General features: G+C 36.7%; 1 protein-coding gene across 4 annotated transcripts in view; it reads right to left on the reverse strand.

The window, feature by feature from the left end:
* EPHA6 (EPH receptor A6) overlaps positions 1-16,372 on the reverse strand; it is a 374,340-nt gene that overhangs the window by 175,950 nt on the left and 182,018 nt on the right. For all 4 annotated transcript variants that reach the window (XM_036388927.2, XM_036388906.2, XM_036388943.2 and 1 more), the window contains exon 5: positions 13,856-14,191. In XM_036388927.2, coding sequence (XP_036244820.1) covers positions 13,856-14,191 — 336 coding nt within the window. The remainder of the gene's footprint in view (positions 1-13,855; positions 14,192-16,372) is intronic.

The following is a 16,372-nucleotide window of genomic DNA, read 5'->3' on the forward strand; positions in this document are numbered from 1 at the left end:
GAAAATTTAGTTTCTAAAACCTTCTACAAAAGGAAACCAGAACTTATTAAATTAACAAAGTTCAAGTTAAGGACCTGTATTTATGAAAGCATGATACAAGGATAATTAAATTTTCCAGATATTAATTAAGTGGAACAAATTTTATTAGGAGGCATCATGTTCTTTGAAATTGAGACTTCTGTTGCCACAAAAAAGAAGAAAAAAAAAAAGAAAGAAGAAAGTATTGTGATTTTTACATCAGTCTTTTAAGACATGACTCCAAGATGATGCCTCACTTCTAAATCACTGCTGAGTAGGTAAATCTCTTTGTTAAAAAGCAAGCTGGTAAATGGCTACACACAGAACCTCACTGAAAATGCCACAGCAGAATCTGTGATAATTTCAAATTATGCAAAAATAATATATTCCTGAACACGTTTCTCCCAAAAAATTTGGTTTATATAGAACTACTCAGGCAGATCAGGACAAGAAATCTAAGCAGCAAATGCGTGAAACCAACTCTTTTAAACAATTGAACACTTTTGAACTGCAAGATGTACTAACTACAAACTGCCCTTTTCACATTCTCTAGTGAGATATTAGCAGATTGTATCTAAGTGTAGTTATACAACTTAAATAATTCTATAAAAGATATATTTCAAAAGGTGATTTTCAATGCAGCAAATGCAGGACTATTTTAGATAATGCCTTTTTCTCAATAGAAAGTTTCATGTTTCTCTAGTGAGCCCATGCCCAGTTCTGTGAGATTGAGTGAGCTGCACAAGGACTTCACTCTGAATTTCAAGGTCTGAAGCTCCCTTATTTCAGTCCTAACATTGGTGTTCAAGTAGCAGGCAGATATTACAAAACACCAGCGTTTAAACAGAGTAGAAAGCTGCATCTCCAAAATCCTGTCAGAAATGGTTGCTTTCTGTGCAATCCATATAAAGCCGTTTGTGCTTTTAATTGTAAAAATTTTCAGTTCTTCTGCATCAGTTGGTCTGTCTTTAGTATCTTGCAACATTTTTTCTATTGCAAGGGAAGTTTTAGTTATGAAAGAAAAGGTTTCCAAACTACTAGGATCTTTTCTCTTGTTATGATACCAGCCTACCACGATTATTTTAACCGTTCACAAAATTTTAACTTCTGCTCTGATGCTCGACAACAAAACTGTAACTTGAAAAATAAGTATTTATGGTGGAATCTTCCAGTTTTGAAAACATGCATGGTAGGAATATTGGAAAACTCTTACCTGTATAAGCAGAACCACATAGCACGGTAACAAAATTTGATTAAAAACTCCAAAATAAAGAGGGCTTGCATTTTTTGAGAGCATACAGCATTTATCTCACTTTATGATTAGCAAACTGGCACAAGACTCAAAACCACAGAGGACACTGAAAGTCTTCTGTGCATTCACTCATGGGTTAAAGCAACTTTTAACTTTCAGGCTGTGCCCTCTAAGAAGAAATGGCAAAATTCCCAGGCCAACTGGCAACGTATGGATGGATGGATATATGCATTACAAGTCACTGCAAGGCAGAACAAAACCCACAAACAGCACCACCGACCTTGCAGTGGCTAAAAAAGTCAAGCAGGAGAACAGAAAAGAAGTGGAAGGGTGGAGAGGTGAGTACCAAGCAAGCTGCTCAGTAATGAGGGAAACAGCTCAGTTTAGTATTCTTATTTATACTTTCACACTTGCACTAGGAGCTCTGTTTTAACTCATCATCAATGTTTAACTTCAAATACTTCTGTCCTTGGTTTAGGAGGCAGACTCTCTTGCATTGATGCAGCATTTGTAGCTGGTTTGGCTTTTTTTATACTTTTTCACCTGAGGCAAACAGATAAATATTTCACCACTTTATGTACTATCAAGGGCCTTTTCCTGCTGCTAATAAGGAAGTAATGCATTGCTAGAAAGAACAAGCAACTGATTAGTTGTGAAATAGTCCCGCTGATACTGAAACTAGCACTAAATCTGGAACTTCAGAAAAAGGAAACTGTTGTCTGGTGAATCCCTGAACGTTGTTGTGTCTGCTTTTCCAGCTGTGCATTTTCTGGACAGAGAGTAAAATAAATGAGAGACTAGTTAAGATTTACAGCTTTGCTCGCTTTTTAAGGTCACACTCTCTTAATGAGCAATTGTTCATCCTGGCACTTGCTGCCACTAAAACAGTTGATAGCAACTCTAATACCAAGTCAGTAGTGATAGAGATATATGTCCCTAACCCCCAACAACCTACAGCTGAGGGAGAACAATGTCTCCTGCATCTTTCAGTCTTCTCTTACATTTTTAAGCTGCCAAATGCAATCCAAAGGGAAGTCACCTTCACACTTATTCCCATAAAAAATGTCCATTTTTAAAATCAGAGTAATTTTATTAGTCTTTCTTTATTTTTGGTATGTCAGATGGCATTGCTGCAAAGAAAAAAATTGGTTTATGATGGCTTTTCCAATCAGCATCATTAGTTTTATTCCAAGCTAGCAATTAACTTCCTGCCTAATTTGTAACAATTTAAAATGAAGCATGTAGTGATGTTTATAGGCAGAGCCACGACACTTGTGTTTGGCTGAGGCAGTGGTCACCAGCAGGCTCAATTTATCACTTTTAATTTAAACTCCCATGCCAATGATTTTCATTCTTAAAGCTATGACTGGCATTTATGGATTTCAAAATCAAAGGGAAAATAAGCTACAGTTAGGAATTCAACCACTCAGATCAATGAAAACTTGTTTTATAACTGAGAGTGCTCCAGTTAAATCCCCATCTGCCTGACAGAAGGAATTTAATGTTTCAAACAGTTCCTTTCCCACTTTAAACTGAGAAGAACTTTTTATTGCAGCACTAAGCCACCTCTTGCTGGACAGATGCCAACTATTGATGTTGTGTTCTCAGGAAATATTGTGAAGCAAATAAAGGTGAGTGCACCAACCTAAAGAACCATGAACTAATAACCAAATGTCAATCCCTGAACTGTGTGATTGTTGCTACTGTTCTCTTTTCAAACATTTGATGCACTATTTCACTGCTGGAGGTAGTAGCAAAAATTTGAGAGGAATTAGTAAATGGAAGGACATACTTCATAGGAATTTATTGTGAAAATAAATGTCAGTTAAATTTCTGAACCACTTAGAACATGAATAACCTGGGTTATTTGGTCCAATATCTCACAATTAGGAGTTAATTCAGTTTAGAATTATTTTATATTACCTTAAAAGGTTAAATAGATAGGTACATATTTTTTTACTTTTATTACTTGTGAAAATATGTACTAAAATAAAGAATTAATAGAGACATCCACATGTCTGTTATAGTGGTATCATAAAAACACTCACCCACCCACGTCAGAAAAATAGAGTGAAGGAGAGAAACAGAAGTCCACATATTATTCCATACAACTCTATATTATACAATAATAGCAATAAACAATCTTTTTCTATGGAAACTGGGAAGTAATTTAAAAATGTTAAAATATACTTTATGTGGATATTTGGATGGAAAGCTTTGTTTTGGTTTGTTTTCTAAATAGCATCTCCTTGGCCATAGCTTTCCATCCAGAAAAAGATGCTATGATTTCCTAAATAATTCCTAATCTCTTAGTAAATAACTTTTTTTTTTTTTTGTTTTGAGATCACTGTGTCATCCAAACACCAAAGATTTTAGCTGTGAAATAGCCAAAGATGATTTGAGGGCCATTTTCTGTCTCATTAGTCTCCCTGTACATCCTTGAATTCACAGGATTATCTGCCCCCACTCTACTGCTCTGAGTTGGTTCCCTTCCCAATTTATCACCCAGAAAAGCAGCCAAAAGGAACCTGCTGCACTTTGTAATGAAATGTCCCATACAGGAAATAAGCTTCAAGAAAAAAAAACACATAGAAAATCAGTACCCATTAAAGGATTGATCATATATATTTTGTTTTGCATGAAATGGCTGTGAAAGTCACCAGAAGTAAAATAATTGCATTTATTGAAATCTGAAGAATTTGTATTACTGCAGACAAATTTGTGCCATTCTTGTTTTCTGTTGCAAATATTGCAGTTTTTACAAGGACTATCAAATATTGCTGTAACTCAGAATAATGGAATATTTTCATACTTTAAATTCCATAGAGTATGCTTTATTAATATTTGCCCTTATTAATTCTTTCTATCTGTAATTATTGCAAGGGTTTCTAAAACCCCCAACAGGTAAGCAGGAATATCTAAGAAGAAAGAACAAATAATCTGAAAAAGTTCCATGGAAAATATGTAAGTATTATGAAATATTTCCACAAAATTAAATAGTCTTACAGCAAATAGAAAGATATTAACATATCAACCTCTATTTAGTTTTAGTTAGACTAACAAATCACTGATAAACTATTATTTCACACTATTTATACATATATTGAAAGACTTCTTTTTATAATATATGGATGCATGTAGAACCGAAACTATATATAGTAAGTATTATGTCTTTTTTTATCCTTCAAATATCTTTAATTATAGGAAAAAAAATCATCGTGATATTGTAATTAATTTTAATTTTCCATCAACTGAGACTAATAGTGATGTGCTCATAAAAACTGACATATATTCCACCCACCCCAGTTTTTTTTTGAAGATGACACATTATCCTCCATAAATTGCCTTAGAAAGCCACATTTTTAATGTCTGACAATAAAACCATCATCTTGAAAGACAAACAAATTTTATTCACCATGCTGCTTAAAAGAGCTTAGCTTTATGATGTTTATGAGAATGTAAAGACTATCTAGGAAGTTTATCCAGAATTCTACTATAGATATAAATATGGAAGACAAACATCTGCATGGATTTTTCTTTTGGAATTGTTCACCACCCAGAATTAGGGCTGTTAACATTCCTGATGCTTAGCTAGAAATGTTAGGCAATCTGTATAAACCAGCTGTGTTACAGAGAAGTTGTTAACAGAAAGGGAAATATTATAAAAGGAGAAGATAATGAAGTAAATGTGATATTAGATAAGCTGCTAAACTGATCAATAGCTAAAACCTCCTACAGCATGTCCCTAACCCTGCAGAGAACTGCACTGAGATACACTTTGGAATGTGATGGTAAAACCTTAGAGTCCATGGTGATGCCTTGGTGTGTTTGTGGCAGGGCTGGAGGTGTTGGGACACAGCTTCCTTTACACCAGCTCCTATGGGTTGCACCATGAGAAGCTATTCTCTGAAATTTGCCTTAAAAAATCTCACAAACATTTTTTTGTTTAGTTGAGAATAATCAAATTTCAGTGTGATTTGATTAATTAATCAAATTAATAAAATTTCAGTATTACAGTGTGCTGTTACATGCAGCAAAGGTGACCACTGGTACCACTGAACCTGATGGTTTCAGGAAAAGGTCAAGGAGATGAATGCAGATAAAACCCTGCTCTTCTGCTCAAGATAATTTCCCAGCACCAAAATAATAGACATCAGGAAAGGAAGTTAATACAGCTCTGCAGTCACATATATTCTCTAAAAAGGTTTTTCATCTTCATCTTAAATTATTACACTTTTTGGTTTATTTTTCATACTATAAATTCTTTCATTATCATGGATGGCTCTTTCTTTCACTCAGGTTTGCCATGAGAATGGTTTTGTGTATCATCTTCATCCTCCTTTTGGCTATCCTGACTCTACACGGAGATAGCAAAATAAAACACTTGTATCTGATGCAATGTATGCCACTTTAGCAAGAGAAAACAACAAAAAAAAAAACCTCTGAAAAGCCAATCCTTTACAGAATTAGTTGCACTTCCTCTAGGTCAAGAAGTATGAAAAGGATTTAAAATGGTTTTATTGAAAAAGTCCACTTGAGAACCTCCTGAATATTCTTGCTTAAGTGAAGGTTTTAAGGGAAGCCTTAAAAGAAGAGAAACAAAGAAAAAATATGCATATTTAATATGCAAGAATCAGTTCTTACTGGAAACTAGACATTGCATGCTGGATGGAAATAAGATTTATCAGATTATGAGTGTGGCTTTTTTCCCCTTTTCCCCCTGGCCAAGAATGCATCCCCCAATCCTAACACTTCCTATCTCTGACAGATGAGGATTCAGACTCAAATATGAAGTCTCACTTCAAAAAGGTGTTTTTAAAATTCAAGAAAGGTTGTTTTTAAATACACATGCACTTCTAAATTAAATATTAGGTTTGCATACCCTGGCTACTATAAACTTTCCAGAGGAGCAATCTTTATTATTCATTCATAAGAGCACAGTATAAATTTTACCACAGTAGGAAAACATCTAAATATGCAACACAGATATGAAGACAGCAAACAGATGTCTCATTGTTAGCATGGGCAGAAAAAGGTAACAGCATGTTATTAGCAATACCTTGAAGCTAACAGAGCTGTAAAATAAACTTCTAAAGCTTAGGAAACTATATAAATTTGAGTCTGCTCTCATTCCAAAGCGCACAACTTAGTGCCATTATTGTGTATAAATTAAAACTATTTTCAAAATGCGAGCCTAAGGCAAATGCATATGGAAGAGTCAAGAGTTGTTGATTGTAATGAAGAAACTACTTTTAAGAAGCAAATTAATCAGGCAAACTGTTGAAACATTGTTGCTTTAAAGACTCTGAACATTATCAGAATTGGTTTGTAATTTCCTGTGTCTTTCATTTCGAACACACTCCCTACAGATTTGTGTCGAAGTCATGAAAGGTATAAACATGAATTTTTTCAGACTGATCATTTATGATGAATGTCTTCCTTTACTACGCTTAACCAAAATCACTACTTTTACCACGAATGCAACAGAAATCATAATTTCACTTATCATGCACTGGAAACACCAGAGTTTCCTTTGGTTTTGTGTTGATCTTTTTTATCTAGTTTGATTGGCTGGTTTTGTTTTTTAATGAAATATCTTTCAGAAATGCTTAGGTAAACTTTGAAAACAGAAGGTTCTTGGTGTAACTCTGAACATTTTCCTGAGTTGGTCAATTAACATTTGTTGCAGGAGTTTCTAATTCACTAATTCAGTTCATATCTGAAATACCTTGTTCCCTACCCTGACTAGAATACTCAATGGTGATCCTTTCCACTGTGTATCATTCATTGTGAGAGGTTCCAGATAACTGAAATGTGCTTAATTATCTTAACATGTTTCTTAGGCAAATGTGGAGATAGCACCAATGAGGTTATTTGACATTCTAGTTAAAATCACCAAAGTCAATAAATACACATTTCCTTCTTAGGGTTTTATCATGTGCTGAATGCCCTTCACAGCTACTGACTACAACAGGAACAAACAAAATCAGGGCACATTTCTTATCTCAGTGCTGTGTGCCTGTCAATTTCTTTGTAATTACTATTTTACATATTTCTCCACAAATGCCCCTTTCACAAATTGAAATAAACTATTATTATTAAATATAAAATAGTTGCAGCACTTGGGTGTTGCATTTTAGTGACTACAACAGAAATCAGAAATCTGGTGAAAATGCATGTCATGGACAAATTGCTAATGGTTATAAATAATGGTGCACTCTGCAATGAAAGAAACTATTACAGAAGCTGAAAGACCAGACTGGTAAGTAAGTTGTGGGAAAAAATATAGCATTGATTAACCTTTCCCCTTCTCATTCAAACTAGAATTTAATTTTGTTCTCCTGATATTGTGCAAGTTAGAGGAATAGATCTGAAAATACATGCATTGGCTGACTCACTTACGGCTGATTCTGGTGTACGAGAGATGAAAATAAATGCAACCGGCTTGACTTTTGCTACCTTAAATGAAATGAAATGAGTGGTCATCCAAATTCTCCAGCAGAAAAAGAACATATCTGTTAAAAAATTTATAAGCATTAAAAAACCATTCAGGAAATAAATCAAGATTGTTCCAAAAGCCACTTCTCCCCTTTGAATGCTGTATAGTAATCAGGCATATGTGCAAAAAACCATCAGCTACAAGTAGTGTAGCTGTACAGAGGTTACCAGCAGATGAAAATCTGTGATTAACAACTATGTTGCACAAAGACCTTGGCTCTAAACTCTTAATTCTGGCAGACCTCAACAAGTCTGAGAACTGAGATGCAGAATTTCTCTCTTGTGGTTTTCTTTCCAATTGAAAATGCTTATTTATATACACACTGCGATAAATATATATGAATATATACATATATCACAAGCACACTGAATATTGTTTACATAATGATTAATTCCTTTAAAAACATATTGTTTAAATGTATTATCATGCATCTTGAGCTTTTTTTAAAAACTGTACTCTTTGCTGTCCTCCCATCACCTTCAGTATAGATGTTTACAGATTGTCCCTAGTCAGTTACCAAGAAGTTGATATTTCTCTTCAAATTTTTCCCAAAAGTAGCATCAGCAATGCTGACAACAGTGCAGTGTTGGGTGGAACTCTCAGTGCAGCTGTAGATGTCCAATAAACAAATGCCATAAAGTTCTTTTTTATTGTCATCTATGAAAATGTCATGTTCTTTCTTTCATGTGGGCTGGAGCTTTGGCAATGTCTGATGGAGGGTTTTGTCAATGTTTTATAACTGGCTTTTATTATTTATGGATCTGCTGTTCCAATAATCAGCCATTTAGAAGAGCTGTTCCTTTAGATTTACAAGCTATTAACAAAAACAGTTTGGAAGATGGTTCAAAGGGGCTTCATCGTGTCATTATGAAAAAAGAGGCCTTCTTGACTTTAAAGTCACAAATGACAATCTTGTCTGTAGAGATTTGAGACTCAGGGGGGAAAAAAGGAAGTTGACTTTTGATTAGGGTGAATGTTGGATGCTGCTGTGGGAATCAGTTTAGGATGAATGAACAGGAAATTCCCCTGCCTCCCCAGTGAGAATCCTGAAACTCTACTGTCATCAGCCACAAGGATTAATCTTGATAAACTGATAAACTGTCCTGGTAGTGATACTGAGACACAGAATGTCAGCCAGATGAGGCTCTTAGCCACTTACACCATCTCCACAGTGATTAATATACTTTATGCCTTTAATTAATGGTGATATGTTTGTGTTTATTCCTGGAAGAGACACTGAAATCCTTCCAGGTATTCATCAATTCCCACAGCAATGAGTATAAGAGGTTCCTCTTTCTACAGACTGTCTCCACTGAACTATAAATATGTCTGAGGAAGCCACCTGTACTAGAAACAGACCTTAACTTAGTTAGAAAAAGGAATTAGATTAAACACTTCCAAACACTGGCGAGATTTTACCATCAGATTAGGAAACATTGCCTAGGATGTATCTGCCAATGGCTCACATAAAATAAGATGTATTAGACAAGAGAATCCTGACAGATTTACACTTTTGGGGTCTGACTGAAACTCTCAGCTGTCAACACTAGACAGACACAGAAAAATGAGACAAGTGTTTAATACAGTGGTAGGGTTGTGCCCTCAGAGTGAAGCCGCTCGTGCTCAGATTCTGCCAGCTGGCAGCAGGTCTTTGATGTCACCGAGACCAGATTCACCCACAAACTGCAGAACTGAGCAAGGAGAAGGTTTTCTAGGATGCAGTGGCAGAAAGGAAATTTCTCCAGTGTAAACTCTCCACCACTTGGGATATGTCTCATACTCCCACTCCTTGTAGTATGAAGTTAAAGCCCTGTCTGTTCTAAAGGAATAGAATGTATGAATGCACAGTGAGTGAAAACATACATGGACAGTTACTTGGAAATAGGGACTACTGTTTTAAAGTCTGTTTTGCTTAATTATTCATTATTTTCTACTTTAATTATGCATGAAAAACCTCCAGTAGTTCTGAATTTTCTTTAGGCAATGCAGACACTATGGCATGCTAAGAAAGTTATATATTGAGATGTCTCTTCCTTCCATTAGTCATAAGAGAAGCATAAATTACAACTCAGCATATAATTCACTGCTTCTTCACACAATGATTTAAAGTTGATTGAGCACAATTACTTTGTACTCAGCATATTTACTGCTGTATAAAACTTTCTCTCTCTCATAAAGAAAAGGCATCCAGGCACTTTTCTGAACAATAGCATTGTTAAACAATTTTTGATGAGGCTTTTTGTGAAAACATGTTTTATCTTTCAGTTGTTTACAAATCACTTTAGCAGTGATTTGGAAAAGTGCTTTAATATGTACTAATGTTCCTTCTTGAGCAGGAACTTTGCTTAAGTGCTTTTCTGAGCAGAATCCTGTTTATCTGTCCATTTATCTGAGTTTAAAGTGAGAATTTATTCTGGTATCTCAAAACACTTTGAAACAAAGCTACTGAAGGGTAGCATATAGATCACTTCCCTCATCTGCCCATCTGCAACATTTGTACTTCCTAACACACCCTGCCCTATCCTTGTTTGCCACACTGGCTGGACAAGACACAGCACATGCTGTGATTGTACAGGACCATAAATATATATATTTTCTTGGCTAGCCAGTCAACAGGCAGACTGAGTGGTCATTCAGCTGGTGTCTAATACGGAAAGCAACCCTCAGGTAGCTGAACTTTGCTTTTCAACTTGCAGACCTCACCAAGGTCTTGGTGACTGAAAGGTCATTCTTCGCAATTCTTTTGAATCTTTTTTGCTGTTATCAAACTCAGGTGGCTAATGGGTTCATATTTCTTTGTGGTGCATGACAGAAAATGTGGCCACAGAAATTTTGTTTCCTAATGAAGCCAAGGGTTAAAAACCAAACTCACTGATGTCAAACTTATGAGTCCTTGTATAAAATTAAAGGAAAAGGTAAGCAATATTACCAAGCAAATTTTACAAGCCTTAATCATATTAATTTTAGTAAATTTTTTAGTATTTGATCAGGTCTGGTAATGCTTTAGACATCAAATTACAGAGAGTTTTGAGGGATGCATATTGCAAAGCCTTTTTTCAAGTGTTACTTTCCTTCAATCTGCTCCTTGTCACTGTTAAAGCTGAGTACCACTCTTAATCTTGTTGATACTTGCAACTGCATGAGCAGGCAGTTATGATTTTAATATTAGTTGTGGTACGGCTCTGTGCATGAAAATCAGCCTTAATCACTTTGGAATTAGTTCACTTCTCCTGTCAGCAAATATTCCCCCTCTTTGATGCTCTCAGACTACTCTCTTCACTAATGTGGCAGAATACAATTCTTCAGTTTCTGTGGATGCCCACAGAACTCTGCACTGAATTACTTTATTCAGCAACATTGCTCTCCAAAAAGAGAGAAAACCCCCTGAAGACCAAGCTAATAATTTTGCCTGTTTAATGACAAATCCGTTAATTTCACACAAACCAGTCAAAAGAAAAGGCCACTAGAGGGAAGTACATCCAATATGCTCAAAGAAAATAAATTTTTTAAAAAGCTGTTCTTAATTATTGTAGCTACCAGAATGGTTTGGACTTACAAAAGCAGATGATTTTGGTCTGTATTCTTAACAAAGATATGACAACTGAATAAAATAATTAAGGTATTTATAAAGAGGTCATGCACTTCCTGCAATGTGCATACCAAAACCATTAAAACAGTATGTAGGAAAAGATTGCATATTAAAAGGTAGTATCAACACGGGATAAATATTTTGTGTAGGTATAATTTATTGCACCTCTGTATCTTTCACATTAGACACATATCAATTGGTTGGATTTAAACCAGTATCTTTGGACTTCTGGTAAAGCAGTCCTTGTAAAAACAAATATATTTTTGTTGTCATGTCATATGTTTAATCTTGGATCTTTGTTTTCTATGAATATGTGCACAAACCTGCAGTATCATGCAATAACTACTACCCGTTTCATCAGAATTAAGATTATAAGGAAAGACTACCAGCAGTGAATTTATAATAAAATCTCTGCAATGTTCCAAAGCTTTAGTTCTACAACTTGCTTTTCTGAGGTTGGAGACCCTAGCTTTTTCTATATCCCTTCTTATTTATGACTGAAAGTAACCCAAAAAGATGTCCATTTTTCTCTCCACACTTTCCATCAACAAAACTCCATGAATTTTCTTCCACATTTCATACAACGCTGCATTTCTTTCTTGTCCTTTTAAATATATAGTCACCATGCTCATAGTTTTATACAACTACACAGCCTGTAAGCCTACAGAAATGTTTTTTTCTTTATAACTACATTTTATATTTGACTCCATTTCATTTAAAACAGTGCTTTCTCACACAAAGCTGTCTTTTTATATCCAGATAAACTGACAGATATTCTGAAAATCTGGTCTTAAATCCTCTGAAGCTTTTCCAATAGCATTTTTAGTAATGTAAGAATTATTAAAGGGAATGCAAACAATCTAGAGTTTACTCTCAGTGCGTCAAAAACTATCAAAGCATTAGTCTTTTCTCTGTTTTGAGTAAACTGCAGAGAAAATCTATATCCTTAAACCAGGGACAGACAACAGAAAAATACATTATTTTTTAAAAGCCTAACACTTAAATACACATCACAAGCTGTGTTCACACAGCTGTTACCCACTTTAGAAATGAACTGTATGTCAGGTGACCTCCACCTGGGTGAGCTTAGTGACTGCATTTAATACCATGGAGCAAAACATCCAAAAGGAAGCTTTCACAGGGGAAGTTTTCAGCATCTCACTTTCTCCCTTAGTGAGAAAGGGAAAGGGAGATGCAGGTTTCCAACACGATACATTGCCTCAGTGCTTCAGGCAATTGTCAATGCAAGGCCTATATATCATTAGGCATCTTATATAATTAGCTCTTCTGTTACCATCATGGACAGTGAGCAAGTGGGTTTTGTGCTTTTTCAAATCAATTTTCATGAATATTATTAGTATTACCATCACTGTCATTATTATCATCATCATCACAGCAAGCTGTTCATTTTTTGCCCAAAGGCAAACGAGTCATTACTTACTCATCGACAAAACTACTCGTCCCAGATACACAGGTAAGCAGATTTTTGCTAGGCTGATCAGTGAAAGAACCCAGGGCCTTCCCTACAAGTGGAACATAACAGGATGCTCCTGAACATTAGCACTTTTACTTAGCAGAAACATATCATCAAATGTGTTCTACTCCAAACAGCAGTTCTGCCAGCTCAGTTCCTGTTCTACATTAAACACTTCAGCTGCAGTTGCAATGTCACTGCACAGCAGGTGAAAAACATTTCTGGAACAAATGTCAGCAAGGGATAATTCTGAAATAACCTTCTTGTCTACAGTTACACAAGCTAGAAGAGAGCAGTGCTATATGGATTGCATTGTTGCTAACCTATGATGCTGTTTCCTGGCACAGTAAGTATTACTAAAGAAGAAAAAGTTGCAGAAATAAACAAAAAATAGAGAGCTCTTTTAGTTTCCCATGTTCCTCACAAAGATTCACCTTGGACATGAATTCAAACTGAAATGGGGGCAAGAAAAAGCTCAAAACAACAATGCAAAGTTTAAACTAAAGGAATGAAAAAGAATCTATTAGGATAGCTCGGCTGAGGAAATGGCTCATATAGATGCAGAAGTATCTTACAGTGAGGTAAGCAGTATTATCTTTGCTATGAATCACAGATACCAAGCAAAGTGAGTTCACTTTCACTCTGCCTTCGAATTGTGGAGCTGTAATGGGTAACCTGTGGTGTTTTACTCTTGCAAAACTGAAGTTGCAAAAGCACCAGATAGACTCCAGTCCTGAAGAATCACTGACACAGCTGCTCTCAGATGGCTAAAGCCTGCACTTAATTTCAAACAGAAAGGTATGGGTTTGTGCCCTGTGTAATGGGGTCAAGGGCCACCCGCCAAAAGCATTTAATGCCCTCATCAGCAGAAGCTGAAAGTCCTCATGGAAGGCACTTAAAAGCATTCAGCAATCTGCAAAACCCCCTAACCACAGACCCAGGCTTCCGAGAAACGCAGGATCCCCCCCAGCGAGGGCCCAGGTGGCAGGGACACGGCGACAGACCCGCAGCGCTGGCACTTACCGTCTTGGTCTGTGGTGACCGTGATGGCTGTGAACTGCTTGGGGGAGAAGCTGAGCTCCGAGACGCCGTTGGTGGCCTCGATCTCGAAGGTGTAGTTGACGTGGGACACGAAGTCGAGCACGGTGACGGAGGAGTTGGTGAGCCCCGTGTGCCGCGGGATGAAGCGGATGCCGCCGCCGCACACCTCGCACTGGCTGGCGTCCGAGCCGCACTTCTTACACACCACGCTGTAGGTGAGGTCCTTCCTCCCGCCCGTGTCGCTCGGGGGGCTCCACTCCAGCATCAGAGCTGTCTCGTTGATGTTGAAAACCACATTCCTCGGAGCAGAGGGTGGCCCTGCAGAAAAGGAGGGGAAAAAGCCTGTTAAGCCAGTGTTATCTACTTTGGAGAAAAAATTTGCCTTAAGGCATTTATTTGTAAATAAGAGCTACATTTCAGTGATAGAGTCAATGTAAAAACTAAAAATTGTCTATACAATACTTGAAAAAAAATGAACAATAAATTGGTGACGTCATAAAAAGCTCAATAATCAAAATAACTTAGAATTAATTCAGAAAGTGTGGCATTCACATTCTCTGAAAAATCCCTTTGACCATGATTTTTCTCCTGGGAAGCTGAGAAGCCTCAGAGAAAAAGGAAAACAATAATTATCCCATTTGCTTCTCCTGTCTTTTGCTCATGTGGAATGTATTTGGAGATTGTTTACCAGCAGATGATTGTTCCATTGGATTCTGCTGTGAGTTGTTTTCACTTATTGGCCAATCAGGGCCAACCTGTGTTGAGAGTCTGGAAAGAGTCACAAGTTTTCATTATTATCATTTTTAGCATTCTGTAAGTATCCTTTCTGTATTCTTTAGTACAGTTTAGTTTAGTTTTCTTTAATATCATATAATTTCATAAAATAATAAATTAGCCTCCTGAGAACACGGAGTCAGATTCATCTTTCCTTCCTTCGTCTGGGGGCAACGCAAATACAATAAGAAAGAATTTAAGAAAACACAAAAATGACTTGGGAACATCAGACCTAGACAACATAACCCAAATTTTCAATTTGGCTCTTGCTGCTGTGGGATACAGAGGGAGAGCTCTAATCACAAAATTTATATCCTTATTTTATGTCTAGTAATGTAGGCTTTTCTGACACTTAAAATCTTTGACATTTTGTAAGAGACAAATTGAGTAATAAATAAATAACAGCTTTGGAATAAAGACAAGAGGTAAAATTATTTGTATTAGTTTTGCAGTGCCAGATATTTCTTTCTATCCTTCACTGCTTATCCCCAGGGATTTCTTTGCTGCTGTTCATTAACAGGGTTAGGAGGCAACAGGCCAAGACTATTAGGCATAAGAAGTTTTCTTTCTTTCCCACCTGGCATCTCATTAGCATCAGGATAACAGTGAAGACATCAACTTTTCAACTTAAAGGTCTAAAAGGATTATCAGGAAGCAGGAGAAAAAGTACTTTAAGGCTATGGGGAGGAATGCATAGACAACAAGCAGGTGTTAGAGCTGTCTGTGCACTGTCAGAGAACCACAAGTGACCCACTTCCAATTTCCCACTCATCACACAACAGTCATGGACTGTCCAACAAGTTTTAAGTTGCTTGCTGACTTATTGTGTAGGATCACATGGAAATCATCTGAGGCTTTATATATAGATATAAAAATAAATATATAGTGTGATCTAGCGATTGCCCCCTGCAGTGAGCACTGGTGTGGCACCTTGAGTCCTTTGTCCAGTTCTGGGCTCCTCACGTAAAGAAAGGCATTGAGGGGCTGGAGAATGTCCAGAGAAGGGCAATGGAGCTGAGCACAAGACTGATGAGGGGCAGCTGAGGGAGCTGGGGGTGTTCAGCCTGGAGAAAAGGAGGCTCAGGAATGACCTTATTTCTCTCCAAAACTCTCTGACAGGAGGGTGCAGCCAGATGGGGGTTGGTCTCTTCTCTCAGGCAAAAAGTGACTGAGAAAGGAAAATGGCCTCAAGCTGTGCCAGGGGAGAGGTTCAGGGTGGACATCAAGAAGAATTTATTCACAGAAAGGATAACCAGGCATTAGAATTTACTGCCCTCAGAGGCAGTGAAACCAAATTCCCTGGAGGCGTTCAAGAAACCACAACATGTGACACATAGTGCTGTGGTCGGGTTTACAAGGTGGTGATTGATCTAAGGTTGATCTTGGTGATCTTGGAGGTCTTTCCAACCTTAATGACCCTATAATTCTATGATTCCCTATCAGGTTCCACAGTTTAACAGAAGAACATTACCACCTATTTATTTTTTAGATAGGAATTAATGAAGGGGTGACAGAAAGCTACTAATTGTTACAGGATATCTGAATTATCTCAATTTCTTATTGCATTACTCTTCTTCCACTTAACATATTTCAGGCAAGCACTTACAGATGTATGATTTTCAAAACCAATTTGGATGTAATCCCATAATAAAAATTATTATAAGAAACACGGACTTGGAAAAATGTGAGGCCTTATACTCCCGGTGTTGATGTATGTGAGATAAC

This window comes from Molothrus ater, chromosome 2, assembly GCF_012460135.2.
Source record: "Molothrus ater isolate BHLD 08-10-18 breed brown headed cowbird chromosome 2, BPBGC_Mater_1.1, whole genome shotgun sequence".
Taxonomy (NCBI): domain Eukaryota; kingdom Metazoa; phylum Chordata; class Aves; order Passeriformes; family Icteridae; genus Molothrus; species Molothrus ater.